General features: G+C 44.3%; 1 protein-coding gene across 2 annotated transcripts in view; it reads left to right on the top strand.

Moving 5' to 3' along the window:
• The first annotated feature begins 1,656 nt into the window (after window positions 1–1,656).
• Window positions 1,657–20,431, top strand: part of LOC123762444 (UDP-glucosyltransferase 2) — a 42,609-nt gene continuing 23,834 nt past the window's right edge. Inside the window, exons 1-2 of one of the 2 annotated variants that reach the window (XM_045748955.2) lie at window positions 1,657–1,796; window positions 2,227–2,400. In XM_045748955.2, the coding sequence (XP_045604911.2) occupies window positions 2,320–2,400 (81 nt within the window). In that variant the 5' untranslated portion in view covers window positions 1,657–1,796; window positions 2,227–2,319. Of the gene's footprint in view, window positions 1,797–1,913; window positions 2,069–2,226; window positions 2,401–20,431 lie in introns of those variants that run through there. The other variant, XM_069323788.1, reaches the window with a different exon arrangement.

Genomic DNA, 20,431 nt, shown 5'->3' with positions numbered 1-20,431 from the left:
GGTTTTGCACATGCAACTGGTCAGTGAGATGGGACGGAAAGCATCAGGTTGGCCAGGCTTTGGTACAGGTACCGTAAGACTGGTGGTCCATGATACAGGCAACTGCACAGTGACATAGCTGGCATTAAACAATTCTAATAATGGGTTACCGGGTACACGATGTAGGAGTCTCTCCGAGGCACAAACCGGGCTTTTACACAACCCCCCCCCCCTGCACCCGAGCTTTGTCAATAGGCCGTTCTCCCTCTTCGCCCTTATATCATCACACACAGAGATCACACTAACGTGATGCATCAAATGAACAAATCCACAAGGGCCGTGACGAGGATCCTCGTACGGCCCTTGTGGATTTGTTCATTTGATGCATCACGTTAGTGTGATCTCTGTGTGTGACTGGTTATGAAAGTGGTCACTGTACTAGCCTAGCACTCTCAGGGCCTCGTGCCCGACTCCTACTTAGGATAGAGATTTTTATAAAATTTAATTGAGGCAAGTTTCAAGATATAATATTGTCCCCAATATTATGTTGACTCGTATTTATTTAAGAGGGTCCCAGTAGTACAGTAGGGTTTGTTCTCGACTCACAATCAAGGATTTCGGGTTCGAATCCCTGACGGGACAGAAATGGTTTGGCGTATTTGCTATCACCTTATGCACCTCTTCACCTAGCAGTAAGTAGGTACCCAGGAGTTAATCAGCTTGTTTTGGGGTTGAATCCTGTGGGAAAGTCAGTAATTCGAACCTGGGGGAGGGGAGTGACTTCGATATAAGCCTAACATATATATAAATTCACTCTGGCTGCCTGTCCTCCTTCACAATGAATTATTATTAATTATTATTTTCGATAGGTCATTAGTTACTTACACTGTCAAAAGTGAAACCCTTGGCCAAGGAAAAATATAGGCTTAAAGCAACTACGGACATATTTTCAACAAGAGATCATAGGCATCAGGAAATACACTCCTCATGCTGGAGGCGGAAAACCGCAAATATTGTTCAGTATATGATATAGGGAAAGATGCACAGTAATGGTGAGGAGCAGCCGCCCTGCAGGTGTGTACGTGACGGTGATGAGGGCTGGTGCCCAGCTCCCACCGTCCCGGCAGCAGAGGTGACAGTGTATGAGAGTGGAGTAGCGTGGCAGCGGAAGGTTCATGCCATAAGTTATTACATGTTGTGTTTGGTGAACTGATCGTATCACGAACTTTTGAAGAGCGAGCTGCCATAGAGAACAGTGCTCTTCCTAAGGGCGAATGAGACTTTTGCTACTCTGAAGTAACTGAGAAACAATACATTTTTTCAGCCTCAGAAATATGGCCAGCGACTGGGAAGCATTCCTGTCAATCATAGACAGTCGAGATTTTCGGAATAAGCTGAATATGACTGCGATGTCTTAATGTATTAAAGAATTTCACTGTGCAGTCCGTTTCTTCCCACGTTTGCTCTTTTTGCTTGGTATTACTTTGTTTGTCATTCATAAACAAAATAACACCATTTCCAAATTTAAACAACTTAAACCATTTACTGATTTGTTATACATATTGTTTCAGAGTACAATATCAATTTTAACTAGATTGATGGCATTAATAAAACTGGTTTAGCTTTTTGTCTGTGAATCTGGTAAGTAACCTTGGAGGACAACTCTCAAATCTTGATTTTCACATGGTAGCCGAGAGTGAGCCCAATTGTTTTGTCAGCAGGAGAGTTCGTGTGCACGGGGAGTCTACTGACATCTCGCTCATCTGTGGACCGTCCTTCTCTGGAATTACTTCTCTGGAATTATTTACCAGAGCCTGGTAAATCTTTTTACTTCAGACTTTAAACACTCAATAACTTATTAAATGATGGGTAAACTATATATTTTATATATTTGGTTATAAATCTAATGAAATTCAGGTCCATGCCTTATTTGTGTCCTTGGAGAGTTGTTTATTGGTGCTCGTGACTGTGAATATCTGCGGGTGTGTCTGAAAGTTAAAGCGGTTAAAGTCTAGTGGTCCAGAAACTGTAAGTCTTTCTCATCCAGAGTCCTGCCTGACCACACGCGTTTCCAACCAGGAAGAAAATGGTTAGATCAATTCCCATGCTAAATACACACATTAGATTTTGCACTTTGGAATCAAAGTTGAAGAGATGATTGTTGTCTAACGTGCACCCCGCCAAAAATATATTTGTGAATTTGGATTATTCACGCTGTTCTTTTACACTACGATTCTTTGTCCATAGATTAAGTTGGCGCCGCTGTGTGTGTTGGTGGCGGCTGTGGCGGGGGTCGTCGCGGGGGAGTTGGCGCCCCCTGAGAGGTCCTACAAGATCCTCATGCTCCTCCCCGTCTCCTCCAAGAGCCACAGGAACGTCTTCATGTCTCTCGCTGAGGCTCTGGCCGACCGTGGACACGAGGTAAGACCCCCAAGTTCTAGTTTTGCAGAGGAATACAGTGAGGCCATATTCCTATGCTTATATATGTATAAGAATAAAATGTGCTGGTGAGCCCTTAGGCCATGGCCTACTTGGCCCATCCGGCCCTGACCAGCCTCCACATATATGTTTTAAACAGACTAGAAATAAATATACAAGTATCAACAGAGAAGAACAGATAATTCTTTTCAAAAGTGATTAGTATAATAAGTGGAAAAAAACAGCCCACATGTAAATAAATAAATGGGAAATTAATGAATTATTAGTTAAAAAATAAAATGTTTGTGTGTGTGTGTGTGTGTGTGTGTGTGTGTGTGTGTGTGTGTGCTCACCTAGTTGTACTCACCTAGTTGTGCTTGCAGGGGTTGAGCTCTGACTCTTTGGTCCCGCCTCTCAACCGTCAATCAAGAGGTGTACAGATTCCTGAGCCTATTGGGCTTTATCATATCTACACTTGAAACTGTGTATGGAGTCAGCCTCCACCACATCACTTCCTAATGCATTCCATTTGTCAACCACTCTGACACTAAAAATGTTCTTTCTAATATCTCTGTCGCTCATTTGGGCACTCAGTTTCCACCTGTGTCCCCTTGTGCGTGTGCCCATTGTGTAAAATAGCCTGTCTTTATCTACCCTATCAATTCCCTTGAGAATCTTGAATGTGGTGATCATGTCCCCCCTAACTCTTCTGTCTTCCAGCGAAGTGAGGTTTAATTCCCGTAGTCTCTCCTCGTAGCTCATACCTCTCAGCTCGGGTACTAGTCTGGTGGCAAACCTTTGAACCTTTTCCAGTTTAGTCTTATGCTTGACTAGATATGGACTCCATGCTGTGTGTGTGTGTACTCACCTAGTTGTGCTTGCACAACTAGGTGAGTTGTGCAAGCACAACTAGACACACACACACATAATATATATATATATATATATATATATATATATATATATATATATATATATATATATATATATATATATATATATATATATATATATATATATATATATATATATATATATATATATTATTAAATATGACCAAAAAAGTAAGATTAATAATTCTAACACGAATTTTCTCAATGTTTCTTACATTTTTCTTCACTGCTGATGGTAACTGAAAAATCAGTTTTCCAAAATTCATTTTTATTTCTAGTCTGACGCAACACTTAAGCACGTTTCGTAAAACTTATTACATTTTCAAAGACTTTAGTTTACACACACACAACTATAACTGAACAGAGCTTAAACATCTTCGATTTTTTTTTTATACCTGCATTTGGGTGAGGTGATATGTTTCGACAGTTTTGGATGAGGTGAAAACAAACTTTCAACACAAGACAGAACACGAAACAATGGGTATAATATTTTGTAAGTTAAAGGGAAGAATGGAAGTAACTGCAGAGGGCCTATTGGCCCATATTTCTTGATGCTTCTATATTGGTGCGGAGTCTTGAAGTGGGTAGAATATAGTTGTGCATTAATTGGCTGTTGATTGCTGGTGTCGACTTCTTAATGTGTAGTGCCTCGCAGATATCTAGCCGCCTGCTATCGCTGTATCTATCGATGATTTCCGTGTTTTTTGTTAAGACTTCTCTGGTGATGGTCCGGTTATGGGAAGAGATTATATGTTCCTTAATGGAGCCCTGTTGCTTATGCATCGTTAATCGCCTGGAAAGAGATGTTGTTGTCTTGCCTATATACTGAATTCTTTGAGGCTTGCAGTCCCCAAGTGGGCACTTGAAGGCATAGACGACATTGGTCTCTTTTAAAGCATTCTGCTTTGTGTCTGGAGAGTTTCTCATGAGTAGGTTGGCCGTTTTCTTGGTTTTATAGTAGATCGTCAATTGTATCTTCTGATTTTTGTTTGTAGGGATAACGTTTCTATTACTATATCTTTCAGGACCCTTTCCTCCATTTTATGAGCTGTGGAAAAGAAGTTCCTGTAAAATAGTCTAATAGGGGGTACAGGTGTTGTGTTAGTTGTCTCTTCAGAGGTTGCATGGCGTTTCACCTTCCTTCTTATGATGTCTTCAACGAAACCATTGGAGAAGCCGTTGTTGACTAGGACCTGCCTTACCCTACAGAGTTCTTCATCGACTTGCTTCCATCCTGAGCTGTGGCTGAGAGCACGGTCGACATAAGCGTTAACGACACTCCTCTTGTACCTGTCTGGGCAGTCACTGTTGGCATTGAGGCACATTCCTATGTTTGTTTCCTTAGTGTAGACTGCAGTGTGGAAACCTCCGCTCCTTTCCATGACTGTTACATCTAGAAAGGGCAGCTTCCCATCCTTCTCCATCTCGTAAGTGAAACGCAACACAGAGTTCCGCTCAAATGCCTCCTTCAGCTCCTGCAGATGTCTGACATCAGGTACCTGTGTAAAAATGTCGTCAACATACCTGCAGTATATGGCCGGTTTCAAGTTCATGTCGACTAAGACCTTTTGTTCGATGGTACCCATGTAGAAGTTCGCAAACAGGACACCTTCAATTCAGTCAGGATGGGGACTGAACAACCCCAGGAGGAAATGACTTTACAGTACCTAGCAGCTCAAGCTGATTGTTTTAAACTGCAAGGAGTTAATAAGGCCAAGTTCGTGGCCTTCATGTGGAATGGCCACCACGAGAGATTGACTAGATTGGAAATTGCAAGAGTGCAATCCCAGGCAAGGACGGGGAGTCAAACCCCTCCTGCCGCGCCAAGCTCAGAGGTACAGGCGCTGGAAGTAGAGGTACCTCCTCTATTGCCAAGAGAGGAGAAGATCGATCCTAGGGATGCATACCTAGATCGATGTGTGACAAAGGTTGAACGGTTTACTCAAGCTCCAAGTAAGGGAGCCAAACCGAAAGAAAGTAAGTCTAAGGGACACCAACAGAAACCCAAGGTTAAGGGGCCCAGGTGCTTCACATGCAACATGGCAGGTCACCGAGCAGCTAAGTGCCCGAGCAGCACTAGGCTTAAGACTAAGAAGATGACCAAGGTGCAAGTTACAGGCATGAGTACCGTGGGAGGTGATGCCCTAAGACACACACTCGAGTTAACTAGAGGAAGAGTTAATGGGCAATGGACGAGTGTCTTTCGAGACCGGGGTGCTACAGTTAACATGGTCAGGAGCAGTTTGGTTGAGCCTGAGAGTAGAATAGGTCGAACCCTCCGTGTCCAGTACCCAGATGGCACTGGTAAGGACATGGAAGAAGTGTCCGTGTGGGCAGACACCCCATATATCAAAGGTAAGATCAAAGCTGCGCTAAGTAGAAAGGCAGTGTATGGACTTTTGATAGGTAATACTCCTGGTATAGAGAACCAGGTGGGTCTGTCCTGTGGAAATGACCCAGAGGAAACAGGAACAGGTGAGAGGAAGGTTAAACCCGCTGGCGTTGACACCAAGCGTCAGCCAGCCAGTCGAGCAGAGATCACCGCCGCTCAGACAGAAGAAGAGAGGCAGCAGGTGAAAAGAAACCGGAGCCATCCTCCTCTCCCTATTGCACAGAAAACGAGAACTGATTCAGAGGGACTCAGATGGGTCTCACCAGCTGACGGCGATGTCACACGGCCGCCAGCTGAGGAAGTCATGGTCGCCTCTTATCAGGCGAAAGATCAGGTGCATGAGGTAAAAGGAAAAAAAGGCAATTTTCCTTCTTTCATTTCACAGAAAACGGAGGTGAGCCCAGTGAGACGGGTGTGGCCCAGATCAGGTGATCCCGCCACAACCTGTCGACCAGCCAGACCCGCGAGGGTTACCACCACTCAGGAGAGTAAACGTCTGCTTGATGTTACCAGTGGTGAGGCTAAGGTAGCTGTGGTTCCCACAAGTGAAGTGGATATTCTGGACCAATCTTTCAGGCTGTTGGAAGATCGTTCAGACAAACGAACGGTCGCTGAGAGATTGATGAACGAGCAGGTCAGTGACCCAGTGCTCAGTGAGGGGCGAGGTTTGACAGCTGCTGAAGAGGCCTCAGCCCAGTCAACTCAGTCGGTAGAGCAACCCGGTCTGAGAGTGACAGACAGACAGGAAGAAAGACCCTGTCACCTGGAAGTCAAGACAGTCTGCTAACTGTCGGAATTGTGTCGGTAGGGTAGGGAAGGTGTGTAGTCTGTACTTCATTGGTAAGTCCATTCCAGTGTGCTACCTATTGTGTCCAGTATGACACAGACCTGTGGGGCGAGAGTGTGAAGGGACTGAGGAAGGGAAGCTGCGAGGCGTTGAGCCGGCTTAACCTGGACCCAGAACCTGAGCACGACCGCACTACGGTCAGGAAGTACCACCCTGGACGACCCAGTGACGTCACATCTTGTCCCGCCAGCCACCGACTTCAACAGAAAATGGATGAACCACCACCACCCAGCCGCCGTGCACTTGAGAGCACAAGTGTAAGTGGCTGGTGATTTAGATGAAATTTTCCTCCGGGAAATTTTATCTTGTGGTGGGAGGTTATCTGAGGAGATGGTTCACCAGCTCACTTACAATAGTGCTCTTAGGCCTGTGGGAGCCAGTACACTTGTTAAGTGGGCAGACTTAAGTTTGGTAACCAGCAACCGAAACATCTAGTGTTTGGGCTCATGTGAGAGCCCCAGTCATCAGTAGTCCAGAAATGTTACCCTGACCGGAGTAACACGTCTGTGGACAGTGCTAGAGCTGATAGCATCATCTCATTGTATGGCTTTGAGGCGAGACTCCACTTTGCGCGGGAACAGCTAGGCCGCAGGCGTGGGGTGAGCTGTGGGCCTCCCTCGCGCTAGCCGCTCGAGTCGTCGTCATGGAAACAGCCGCCATCTTAGTAAACATCTTGAGCCGCCATGTTGGTCGGCCATCTTGGAGCTGCCCTAGGGGCTATGCTACACCATCGCTGATTGGATGAGAGGGGTAGGCCGCTGTATGCCTTCCTCTCATTGGTTATTTCGAGGAGGACGCGGAAATCGTCGATGTGAGCATCATTCTGAACCCAGCTGCCACTCTGTCAAGACGCTTCTCTGTACTCAATTCGGCCAAATTGAGTATAGGGCGCCGTGGTGGCTGGACTACTCAACTGCTTCACTTCCTGCTTCACCAACGACAGCGGTCGTCACAGAATCCGGCCGAAGTCGTCGCTTGGAGGGGAGAAAGACATTGTGTACAGTGGGTAGAGGTACAGTGATCTGGGATTGTGGGATAATGTGCATACGAGCAGTAACAGACTCGTAGATCCCATACCAGTGATGATTAGACTTGCTAGTGCTCTGTAGCAGCCGATGGGAATGGGGAAATTCGTGTCAGGCAGATTTCCCATGTTTGTGTGAGATGCTATCATTGTGCGCGTCACCTGGGTACGAACGCTTCACTTCACCGTGGGTCGAGGGTGCGAACCGAGCCGTGTTGAGTGGGTGGGGTTCGAGTGTGCGCCAATTGTACGAAAAAATACCACGTAAGGTACTACCGCCGCCCACCGCTGCCCTGAGCGAGCCAGCCACCGGAAGCGGGGTGCATGATGTATGGGAATGGTGTGTAAGCCGGCAGTGTGAATGAGTAAGTACCTATGTGTGTATTTCTGGTGATCAGTTAGTCTCTAAAAGCTTGAATTCGAGGTCAAGTGTTCCGTCACATAGTCACGCAGCACCTGTGGAGGTGGAGTGAAGTGTGGATGAAGAGATAATCACCCTTGTTGTCATCTTGTCAGTCCAGGGGGACTTACGTCTGGTGTACACAGACGGACAGTGTGTGTGTGTGTGTGGGTACACACGGGAACAGAGTATACATAGATTAGCCAAGGACTGAGAGGATGTCCATGTAATAATTATATTATTCCATTGTGGTAATTAATCATTTTTGATCGTCCGTGGGACGGAGTGATATCATTTAAATAAGTGGTCTTGCAGGTGTGGAATTCCAACACTGAGCGCTCAGGTATGTGTAACGCCAGTGATTCCTGGCAATGATTATTATGGAGTGTACCACAGTGTGGTCTAAATTTCTTGTATTGTTCCCAGGGCCGTGACAAGTGTGATTTATATACATATATATATTGTGATTGCAGTGTTAATGTAATTTCGGTAGAATTTGGTGAGTGACGAGGCTGGCTGGAGACCGCCGTCGCTCTGTCGAGTAAGGTAACTCTCGAGAGTGTTTATTGGCATGCGTGATCGATAAATCACTCACGTATGTGATTTAGGAGTGCGAGATCTCCTTAGTGTTCCCAATAACGTTTGATAGCTGTAGGCTACATGTGTCAGCAGTAATTATATATATATATATATATATATATATATATATATATATATATATATATATATATTTCATTGAATATGACCGCATATTCTGTATTTATTATTTTCTGGTTTAGGGCTTCTATCCCTCTAACTATTTTCTTAGCATCAGGGCTTAATTGGAATAGGAGTTCTCCAAAACTCATTTTCGTTCTTTTAAGGTGAAGAAAAGAAGTGATTTACTATAGAGTGTATTACACTTATTTGTATAATTTGCACGACGTTTCGAACCTCCATGGTTCATTCTCAAGTGAACAATCTTACAATACTAGTTGATTTTATACCCGCATTAGGTCAGGTGATAATACAATGAAGGTGAAAAACATGGGGGGATACATAAGGGATAAACATAGGGGCTGCAGAAGGCTTATTGGCCCATACGAGGCATCTCCTATCTAAACACAAAGATTAATCCAGTGTAATTGGCCTGTTATGTTGGACATTGTCTTCTGTGTTGGCATCGATATGTTCTTGTCTTGTCCTTACTCTCATGGTGGGTAGAGTAAATAGTTCCGTGATTTGGGTGTTCATGGTAGGTCGCTCTATTCTTATGTGAATTGCCTCAAGAATTTGTAATCTTCTTGAATCTTGGGTTTTATCTATTATGCAAGTATTCTTGTTCAACATTTCTCTTGTTAGAGTAATGTCATGGGCTTGTCTCATGTGATTCCTAGGGGCACCAGATTGAAGATGGCATGTCAAACGCCTCGTCAGCTTGGTCGACGTCATACCTATGTACTTACATTGAAGGTTACATCCTTCGTGGGGGCAAGTGTACATGTATACAACGCTTGACTGCTGTAGAGGGTTCTCCGTCGGCTTCGGGCTGTTTTTGATAAGGAGTTCGGAAGTCTTCTTGGTTTTGTAGAATATTATCAGGTTTATGTTTTGGTTAGGAGTAGTGCTTTTTACTCCTTTACGGATTATTTCTTTCATTATTCTTTCCTCTTTTATATGTTCACTGTGCATGGTTGATTTGTAATATAATTTTATTGGGGGTGTTGTGGTTTCTGTTCTAGGTTCTGAATTATACCAACGGTCCAAGTGTCTTCTTATAGCAGCGTTTATTTCCGCGTTGCTATATCCGTTGTTCACCAATACCTGAGTTACTCTTTCAAACTCTCTACTCACGTTGCTCCATTCAGAGCAGTGGGTAAGCGCTCGACGAATATAAGCATTGAGAACACTGGCTTTGTATCTTTGGGGGCACTCACTTCTACCGTTCAGGCATAATCCTATGTTGGTGGGCTTGGTATATACGTTGGTGCTTAAAGAGGTTCCTGTTTTTGTTATTAGTACATCCAAGAATGGCAGACTGTTATTTTCACTATTTTCATGTGTAAATCGGAGTACTGACTCTCTCTCTAGGTGTCTTTTTAGGTCAATTAGTTCATCTGAGTCTTTTACTATTACGAATATGTCATCTACATAACGGCAGTATACAGTTGGTTTTTGTCTGCTACTGAAGACCCTATCTTCGATGGTTCCCATATAAAAATTAGCAAATAAAACTCCTAAGGGGGAGCCCATTGCTACTCCGTCTATCTGTAAATACATGTCTCCTTGTGGACTGATGAAAGGGGCTTCCTTTGTACATGCTTCGAGAAGACTTTTCAAGTGTGGCTCAGGTATGTCTAATTTGGGGGTGCTCTCGTCTCTGTATACTCTGTCCAGTATCATTCCTATGGTTGTGTCGACTGGGACGTTGGTAAAAAGGGATTCAACGTCCAGGGAAGCGATGATTCCATCGGGCTGGGTAGATTTGATCAATTCTAGGAAATCTGCTGATGATTGTAGACTAAACTTACTTGGAGTGTATGGAGTTAGGAGTTCATTGAGTTTTTTTGCCAGGTGATAAGTTGGGGTTGGTATTTGGCTGATTATAGGGCGTAGTGGGTTACCTGGTTTATGCGTCTTAACATTGCCGTAGGCATATCCTAAGCCATAGTCGCCTTGAAGTTTATTGAAATGCACACTACCTTTCTTTGCGTTGATTGCTGTAATTGTTTTGTTTACTTTCCGCTTAAGGTCTTCTACGGGGTTCCTCGTGATTCGTTGAAATTTGGAGTCGTCACTTAGGATGTCGCTAATTTTGTTCATGTATTCATGGGTACATTTTGTTCATGTATTCAATACATATGCTGCTGTTTTGGCGGAGCATCTGTTAAACAAATGGACCCAGTACGACATCCCTATCCAACTCAAGCAAACCATCAACAGTGAACTATTTAACCTGAAACAACAACATAAAACTCTTGTAGAAACAAAGACACTCCGTAAGTTAACATCCCTAAACGGTGGACAGCTAAAAATCCCTCGTCCTAAAGATGGCTACTTTAACCTGACTTCTTATGATCTTACCCAGGACCAACGAGACCTCTTAAATCTTGGTCTAAATTGTCAATTCTTATCTAAACCAAAGATGCATCAAAAACGCCTGGAAATCGAAATGCTTCTGGACGATATCCATAAGCTAGAAGACAACAAAAAAGTCATCACCACTGACACACTTCAAGCTGAACTACTTGCAGAAGCAGGGAAAAAACGAGGAACATATTCATCTACAATCTTAACCCCACGACTCAAAGAAGCAGCGAAACAACTAAAAAATCTGAAAGACGTAACAATAAGAAAAGCCGACAAAACAGCAGCATATGTATTGATTCCTACCCATGAATACATGAACAAAATTAGCGACATCCTAAGTGACGACTCCAAATTTCAACGAATCACGAGGAACCCCGTAGAAGACCTTAAGCGGAAAGTAAACAAAACAATTACAGCAATCAACGCAAAGAAAGGTAGTGTGCATTTCAATAAACTTCAAGGCGACTATGGCTTAGGATATGCCTACGGCAATGTTAAGACGCATAAACCAGGTAACCCACTACGCCCTATAATCAGCCAAATACCAACCCCAACTTATCACCTGGCAAAAAAAAAAAAAAAAAAAAACTCAATGAACTCCTAACTCCATACACTCCAAGTAAGTTTAGTCTACACTCATCAGCAGATTTCCTAGAATTGATCAAATCTACCCAGCCCGATGGAATCATCGCTTCCCTGGACGTTGAATCCCTTTTTACTAACGTCCCAGTCGACACAACCATAGGAATGATACTGGACAGAGTATACAGAGACGAGAGCACCCCCAAATTAGACATACCTGAGCCACACTTGAAAAGTCTTCTCGAAGCATGTACAAAGGAAGCCCCTTTCATCAGTCCACAAGGAGACATGTATTTACAAATAGACGGAGTAGCAATGGGCTCCCCCTTAGGAGTTTTATTTGCTAATTTTTATATGGGAACCATCGAAGACAGGGTCTTCAGTAGCAGACAAAAACCAACTGTATATTGCCGTTATGTAGATGACATATTCGTAATAGTAAAAGACTCAGATGAACTAATTGACCTAAAAAGACATCTAAAGAGTCAGTACTCCGATTTACACATGAAAATAGTGAAAATAACAGTCTGCCATTCCTGGATGTACTAATAACAAAAACAGGAACCTCTTTAAGCACCAATGTATATACCAAGCCCACCAACATAGGATTATGCCTGAACGGTAGAAGCGAGAGCCCCCAAAGATACAAAGCCAGTGTTCTCAATGCTTATATTCGTCGAGCGCTTACCCACTGCTCTGAATGGAGCAACGTGAGTAGAGAGTTTGAAAGAGTAACTCGGGTATTGCTGAACAACGGATATAGCAACGCGGAAATAAACGCTGCTACCTTGAGGTTACCTTGAGGTGCTTCCGGGGCTTAGCGTCCCCGTGGCCCGGTCGTCGACCAGGCCTCCTGGTTGCCGGAACCACTTCCCCGCCGGGTCCTGGGGACCATTCAGGCTTGTTTCCATTTGTGTTCCTCACGTGTGCCCCAAAGAATGAGGTGATTTGATAAAATGCTATGCCCAAGATTACCATCCGAGTGCCGGCGGGGAAGTGGTTCAAATAGCTTCGGCTATCACTTCCTTTTGTCCGGTCGTGATGGTCAAGCGGATTAAGGCGTCCCTGTACATACCAGTTGCGTTGCTCCTGGCAGTATGGGTTCGAGTCACTTCTGGGGTGTGGGTTTTCAGTTGTATATAGTCCTGGGGACCATTCAGGCTTGTTTGCATATATATATATATATATATATATATATATATGTCGTACCTAGTAGCCAGAACGTCATATTCGGCCTAAAATGCAAGGCCCGATTTGCCTAATAAGCCAAGTTTTCCTGAAATAATATATTTTCTCTAATTTTTTTCTTATGAAATGATAAAGCTACCCATTTCATTATGTATGAGGTCAATTTTTTTTTATTTGAGTTAAAATTAACGTAGATATATGACCGAACCTAACCAACCCTACCTAACCTAACCTAACCTATCTTTATAGGTTAGGTTAGGTTAGGTAGCAGAAAAAGTTAGGTTAGGTTAGGTTAGGTAGGTTAGGTAGTCGAAAAACAATTAATTCATGAAAACTTGGCTTATTAGGCAAATCGGGCCTTGCCTAATAGGCTGGAAAGTGCGTTCTGGCTACTAGGTACGACATATATATATATATATATATATCAAACTGAAAACTCACACCCCAGAAGTGACTCGAACCCATACTCCCAGAAGCAACGCATCTGGTATGTACAAGACGCCTTAATCCACTTGACCATCACGACCGGACATAATGAGGTGATAGCCGAGGCTATTTGAACCACCCCACCGCCGGCACTCGGATAGTTATCTTGGGCATAGCATTTTACCAAATCACCTCATTCTTTGGGGCAACACGTGAGGAACACAAATGCGAACAAGCCTGAATGGTCCCCAGGACATATGCAACTGAAAACTCACACCCCAGAAGTGACTCGAACCCATACTCCCAGAAGCAACGCATCTGGTATGTACAAGACGCCTTAATCCACTTGACCATCACGACCGGACATAATGAGGTGATAGCCGAGGCTATTTGAACCACCCCACCGCCGGCACTCGGATAGTTATCTTGGGCATAGCATTTTACCAAATCACCTCATTCTTTGGGGCAACACGTGAGGAACACAAATGCGAACAAGCCTGAATGGTCCCCAGGACATATGCAACTGAAAACTCACACCCCAGAAGTGACTCGAACCCATACTCCCAGAAGCAACGCATCTGGTATGTACAAGACGCCTTAATCCACTTGACCATCACGACCGGACATAATGAGGTGATAGCCGAGGCTATTTGAACCACCCCACCGCCGGCACTCGGATAGTTATCTTGGGCATAGCATTTTACCAAATCACCTCATTCTTTGGGGCAACACGTGAGGAACACAAATGCGAACAAGCCTGAATGGTCCCCAGGACATATGCAACTGAAAACTCACACCCCAGAAGTGACTCGAACCCATACTCCCAGAAGCAACGCATCTGGTATGTACAAGACGCCTTAATCCACTTGACCATCACGACCGGACATAATGAGGTGATAGCCGAGGCTATTTGAACCACCCCACCGCCGGCACTCGGATAGTTATCTTGGGCATAGCATTTTACCAAATCACCTCATTCTTTGGGGCAACACGTGAGGAACACAAATGCGAACAAGCCTGAATGGTCCCCAGGACATATGCAACTGAAAACTCACACCCCAGAAGTGACTCGAACCCATACTCCCAGAAGCAACGCATCTGGTATGTACAAGACGCCTTAATCCACTTGACCATCACGACCGGACATAATGAGGTGATAGCCGAGGCTATTTGAACCACCCCACCGCCGGCACTCGGATAGTTATCTTGGGCATAGCATTTTACCAAATCACCTCATTCTTTGGGGCAACACGTGAGGAACACAAATGCGAACAAGCCTGAATGGTCCCCAGGACATATGCAACTGAAAACTCACACCCCAGAAGTGACTCGAACCCATACTCCCAGAAGCAACGCATCTGGTATGTACAAGACGCCTTAATCCACTTGACCATCACGACCGGACATAATGAGGTGATAGCCGAGGCTATTTGAACCACCCCACCGCCGGCACTCGGATAGTTATCTTGGGCATAGCATTTTACCAAATCACCTCATTCTTTGGGGCAACACGTGAGGAACACAAATGCGAACAAGCCTGAATGGTCCCCAGGACATATGCAACTGAAAACTCACACCCCAGAAGTGACTCGAACCCATACTCCCAGAAGCAACGCATCTGGTATGTACAAGACGCCTTAATCCACTTGACCATCACGACCGGACATAATGAGGTGATAGCCGAGGCTATTTGAACCACCCCACCGCCGGCACTCGGATAGTTATCTTGGGCATAGCATTTTACCAAATCACCTCATTCTTTGGGGCAACACGTGAGGAACACAAATGCGAACAAGCCTGAATGGTCCCCAGGACATATGCAACTGAAAACTCACACCCCAGAAGTGACTCGAACCCATACTCCCAGAAGCAACGCATCTGGTATGAGGTGATAGCCGAGGCTATTTGAACCACCCCACCGCCGGCACTCGGATAGTTATCTTGGGCATAGCATTTTACCAAATCACCTCAATGAATCTTTAATGATTTGAAGATGCTCTTCAAATTGGCTATCGCCTCATTATGTCCGGTCGTGATGGTCAAGTGGATTAAGGCGTCTTGTACATACCAGATGCGTTGCTTCTGGGAGTATGGGTTCGAGTCACTTCTGGGGTGTGAGTTTTCAGTTGCATATGTCCTGGGGACCATTCAGGCTTGTTCGCATTTGTGTTCCTCACGTGTTGCCCCAAAGAATGAGGTGATTTGGTAAAATGCTATGCCCAAGATAACTATCCGAGTGCCGGCGGTGGGGTGGTTCAAATAGCCTCGGCTATCACCTCATTATGTCCGGTCGTGATGGTCAAGTGGATTAAGGCGTCTTGTACATACCAGATGCGTTGCTTCTGGGAGTATGGGTTCGAGTCACTTCTGGGGTGTGAGTTTTCAGTTGCATATGTCCTGGGGACCATTCAGGCTTGTTCGCATTTGTGTTCCTCACGTGTTGCCCCAAAGAATGAGGTGATTTGGTAAAATGCTATGCCCAAGATAACTATCCGAGTGCCGGCGGTGGGGTGGTTCAAATAGCCTCGGCTATCACCTCATTATGTCCGGTCGTGATGGTCAAGTGGATTAAGGCGTCTTGTACATACCAGATGCGTTGCTTCTGGGAGTATGGGTTCGAGTCACTTCTGGGGTGTGAGTTTTCAGTTGCATATGTCCTGGGGACCATTCAGGCTTGTTCGCATTTGTGTTCCTCACGTGTTGCCCCAAAGAATGAGGTGATTTGGTAAAATGCTATGCCCAAGATAACTATCCGAGTGCCGGCGGTGGGGTGGTTCAAATAGCCTCGGCTATCACCTCATTATGTCCGGTCGTGATGGTCAAGTGGATTAAGGCGTCTTGTACATACCAGATGCGTTGCTTCTGGGAGTATGGGTTCGAGTCACTTCTGGGGTGTGAGTTTTCAGTTGCATATGTCCTGGGGACCATTCAGGCTTGTTCGCATTTGTGTTCCTCATGTGTTGCCCCAAAGAATGAGGTGATTTGGTAAAATGCTATGCCCAAGATAACTATCCGAGTGCCGGCGGTGGGGTGGTTCAAATAGCCTCGGCTATCACCTCATTATGTCCGGTCGTGATGGTCAAGTGGATTAAGGCGTCTTGTACATACCAGATGCGTTGCTTCTGGGAGTATGGGTTCGAGTCACTTCTGGGGTGTGAGTTTTCAGTTGCATATGTCCTGGGGACCATTCAGGCTTGTTCGCATTTGTGTTCCTCACGTGTTGCCCCAAAGAATGAGGTGATTTGGTAAAATGCTATGCCCAAGATAACTATCCGAGTGCCGGCGGTGGGGTGGTTCAAATAGCCTCGGCTATCACCTCATTATGTCCGGTCGTGATGGTCAAGTGGATTAAGGCGTCTTGTACATACCAGATGCGTTGCTTCTGGGAGTATGGGTTCGAGTCACTTCTGGGGTGTGAGTTTTCAGTTGCATATGTCCTGGGGACCATTCAGGCTTGTTCGCATATATATATATATATATATATATATATATATATATATATATATATATATATATATATATATATATATATATTAGTATATTTTGGTAGCAGTCTTTCCTGTAGACATATATTATTAAATATGACCGAAAAAGTAAGATTAATAATTCTAACACGAATTTTCTCAATTTTTCGTACATTTCTTTTCACTGTTGGAGGTCAATCAAAAATCAATTCTCCAAAATTCATTTTTATTTCTAGTCTGACGCAACACGAGCGCGTTTCGTAAAACTTATTACATTTTCAAAGACTTTAGTTTACAAATACACAACTGAATAGAACTTACGCATCTCCGATTTTATATCTACATTTGAGTGAGGTGGATGGGGTGAGGTGGCATTAATAGGGTATTAATTTCATCAACACAAGACAGAACAAGAGGTGGTATTAATAGGGTATTAATTTCATCAACACAAGACAGAACACGAAACAATGGGTATTGAATAGAAGTGTTTGTAGAAAGCCCATTGGTCCATATTTCTTGATGCTTCTATATTGGAGCGGAGTCTTGAGGTGGGTAGAATATAGTTGTGCATTAATTGGCTGTTGATTGCTGGTGTTGACTTCTTGATGTGTAGTGCCTCGCAAACGTCAAGCCGCCTGCTATCGCTGTATCTATCGATGATTTCTGTGTTGTTTACTAGGATTTCTCTGGCGATGGTTTGGTTGTGGGAAGAGATTATATGTTCCTTAACGGAGCCCTGTTGCTTATGCATCGTTAAACGCCTAGAAAGAGATGTTGTTGTCTTGCCTATATACTGGGTTTTTTGGAGCTTACAGTCCCCAAGAGGGCATTTGAAGGCATAGACGACGTTAGTCTCTTTTAAAGCGTTCTGTTTTGTGTCTGGAGAGTTTCTCATGAGTAGGCTGGCCGTTTTTCTGGTTTTATAGTAAATCGTCAGTTGTATCCTCTGATTTTTGTCTGTAGGGATAACGTTTCTATTAACAATATCTTTCAGGACCCTTTCCTCCGTTTTATGAGCTGTGGAAAAGAAGTTCCTGTAAAATAGTCTAATAGGGGGTATAGGTGTTGTGTTGGTTGTCTCCTCAGAGGTTGCATGGCGTTTCACTTTCCTTCTTATGATGTCTTCGACGAAACCATTGGAGAAGCCGTTGTTGACTAGGACCTGCCTTACCCTACAGAGTTCTTCGTCGACTTGCTTCCATTCTGAGCTGTGGCTGAGAGCACGGTCGACATAAGCGTTAACAACACTCCTCTTGTACCTGTCTGGGCAGTCGCTGTTGGCATTTAGGCACATTCCTATGTTCGTTTCCTTAGTGTAGACTGCAGTGTGGAAACCTCCGCTCTTTTCCATGACTGTTACATCTAGAAAGGGCAGCTTCCCATCCTTTTCCATCTCGTAAGTGAAACGCAGCACGGAACTCTGCTCAAATGCCTCCTTGAACTCCTGCAGATGTCTGACATCAGGTACCTGTGTAAAAATGTCGTCAACATACCTGCAGTATATGGCCGGTTTCAAGTTAATTTCGACTAAGACTTTTTGCTCGATGGTACCCATGTAGAAGTGTGCAAACAGGACACCTAGGGGAGAACCCATGGCGACCCCATCTACTTGCTTATACATGTGCCCATCCGGGCTCAAGAAGGGTGCCTCTTTAGTACAAGCTTGGAGTAGTTTCCTTAGAATGTTTTCTGGTATGTCAAGAGGAGTACAGGCCAGATAACGATACACTCTGTCCGCTATCATCCAGATTGTTTCATCCACAGGTACGTTGGTAAACAGTGATTCTACGTCCAACGAGGATCTTATCCCTGTGTCCCATGTTCCCCACAGTAAGTCAACAAATTCCTTTGTTAACTTACTGTGGGGAACAGTAAGTCAACAAAGGAATGTTATCCCAAAGTCACCCAGTATGCTCTCTGTCTAGCTAATATCGTTTTATGTTCACGGATGAGGCATAAGGAGGCGATTACGTTGAGGAGGGCAGTTCACCTTGGGCAGTCCTGAACTCTTGACTTGGTCCTGTGAGAGGATACAGTGACCGCCGTCAGTATTAACAGTGTGTTAGCTGCTGGATTTATGCAGTGTTGTATGGACCGATGTACCCGGGATATGGCCAAGAAGAGTCACAAGACGACAGTAGTGCGTCTGTTGAGAAGTGCTGCTGGTGTGTTGATAGAGACTTCTGCCAGGGTATTTACGGGATTATTTGAAACCCCTGTCAGCGTGTTGCTAAAACCCTCTGCCAGTGTGTATCTGGAGAGTAGAGGTGGAGTATTGGGACATCGTGACAATACAGTGTGTGGACTGGCCCATGTTGAGGAAGGTAAACTCGCCAGTGATTGCCATTAAGTGTGGACTAAGTATACCTGGACATAGTGGACATGCCGGGATTTGATGAACACTGCCGTTCTATTGAGTGTTCTGAGTGAAAGCGACTCAATGTCTATCACCAATAAGGTGATAATATATTGATGAAGGTGTAACTGTGTATTGTTATCTCCCCCCTCCCCCTTTATTCTTTGCATTACTACTTGCCACCACCAGTTCTTGAAAGCTTACCATCGACTTGGGGCAGGATCAAGACGAATAGGTTATAAAATACGTTAACAGAAAGAACCCGGTTACCGGCCCCAGCTGGTCGTAACATAACTGGCATCCCCAGCGGGATTCGACTTCTCGTCAGGTAAGTTTGATAGAACTGGTTAAGTAATTAGTGCAATCCCTTTGTATAGATTTCCCTATTGTAAGTGTTAAGTGTTGTGTTCGGTGTTGGGAAACAGTGCAGTGTTACGTGATTGTGCACAACTTTACTGAAGTTAACAATGACAGAGAAACAGACCATTGATACTCTGGACAATGTTAAGGAGTTCCTGAATCAGAAGGACTGCCTTTTCAAGTTGAAACACCTTGTAAAACCCGAGATAGTTTTAATAAGTGTCTTCCTTGAGATTAAGGTGAGCGATCGTGGCTCGCATGTGAAAATCCTCTCAAAGGTATATAGGCATTTAAAACCTGTCGGTAAGCAAGAAAGTGAGGTGCAGAGTAATGGAGAAAATGTTATGGCTTCCACTGAAAAGGAAGAACAGGGATGTAATGGTGAGAGTGACTCGAGTGAGCTTAATGTGAGCCTATTAACTGTGAAAATGCGTGAATTAGAAATCCATCGTGAAATAGAGTGGAAAAAGCTAGAACTAGAAAAAGAGAGAGAAGAGAAAAAGCTAGAACTAGAAGAAAGATAAGAGAAAGAAAGAGAAGTAAGAAAAGAAGAAAGAGAAATTGAAATAAAACTTGAAATCGAAGTGAAACGGTTGGAGAGGGAAACGGAAATGAAACTTTTGGAAATAGAATTAAAGACAGAAGAGAGACAACACGAATTGGAAGTGCTAAGATAAAGTGGTAGAAGGGAAATTAGTGGTTTCGACCCAATGCGGAACATTAAAATGGTTCCTAAGCTCAATGAGAAGGAAGTATCAAAGTTTTTTGCTGCTTTCGAGAAGGTAGCCGCATCATTGGATTGGCCAAGAGACAATTGGGCCTTTATGATCCAATCAGAGCTGACTGGGAAAGCCCAAACCGCGTACTCCACATTGTCGGTAGGTGACTATAGTGATTACGACGCTGTCAAGAAGGTGGTGCTGAAGGCTTACCAGTTGGTGCCTGAGGCATATAGGCAGAAGTTTCGCAACCTTTAGAAGACGACAGAGCACACCTTTACGGAGTTTGCGTGTATTAAGGAGCAGCTTTTTTA

This window comes from Procambarus clarkii, chromosome 2 (genome assembly GCF_040958095.1).
Source record: "Procambarus clarkii isolate CNS0578487 chromosome 2, FALCON_Pclarkii_2.0, whole genome shotgun sequence".
Lineage (NCBI taxonomy): Eukaryota > Metazoa > Arthropoda > Malacostraca > Decapoda > Cambaridae > Procambarus > Procambarus clarkii.
Note: the sequence above shows the minus strand (reverse complement) of the source record. Positions and strands in the feature narration are given on the sequence as shown.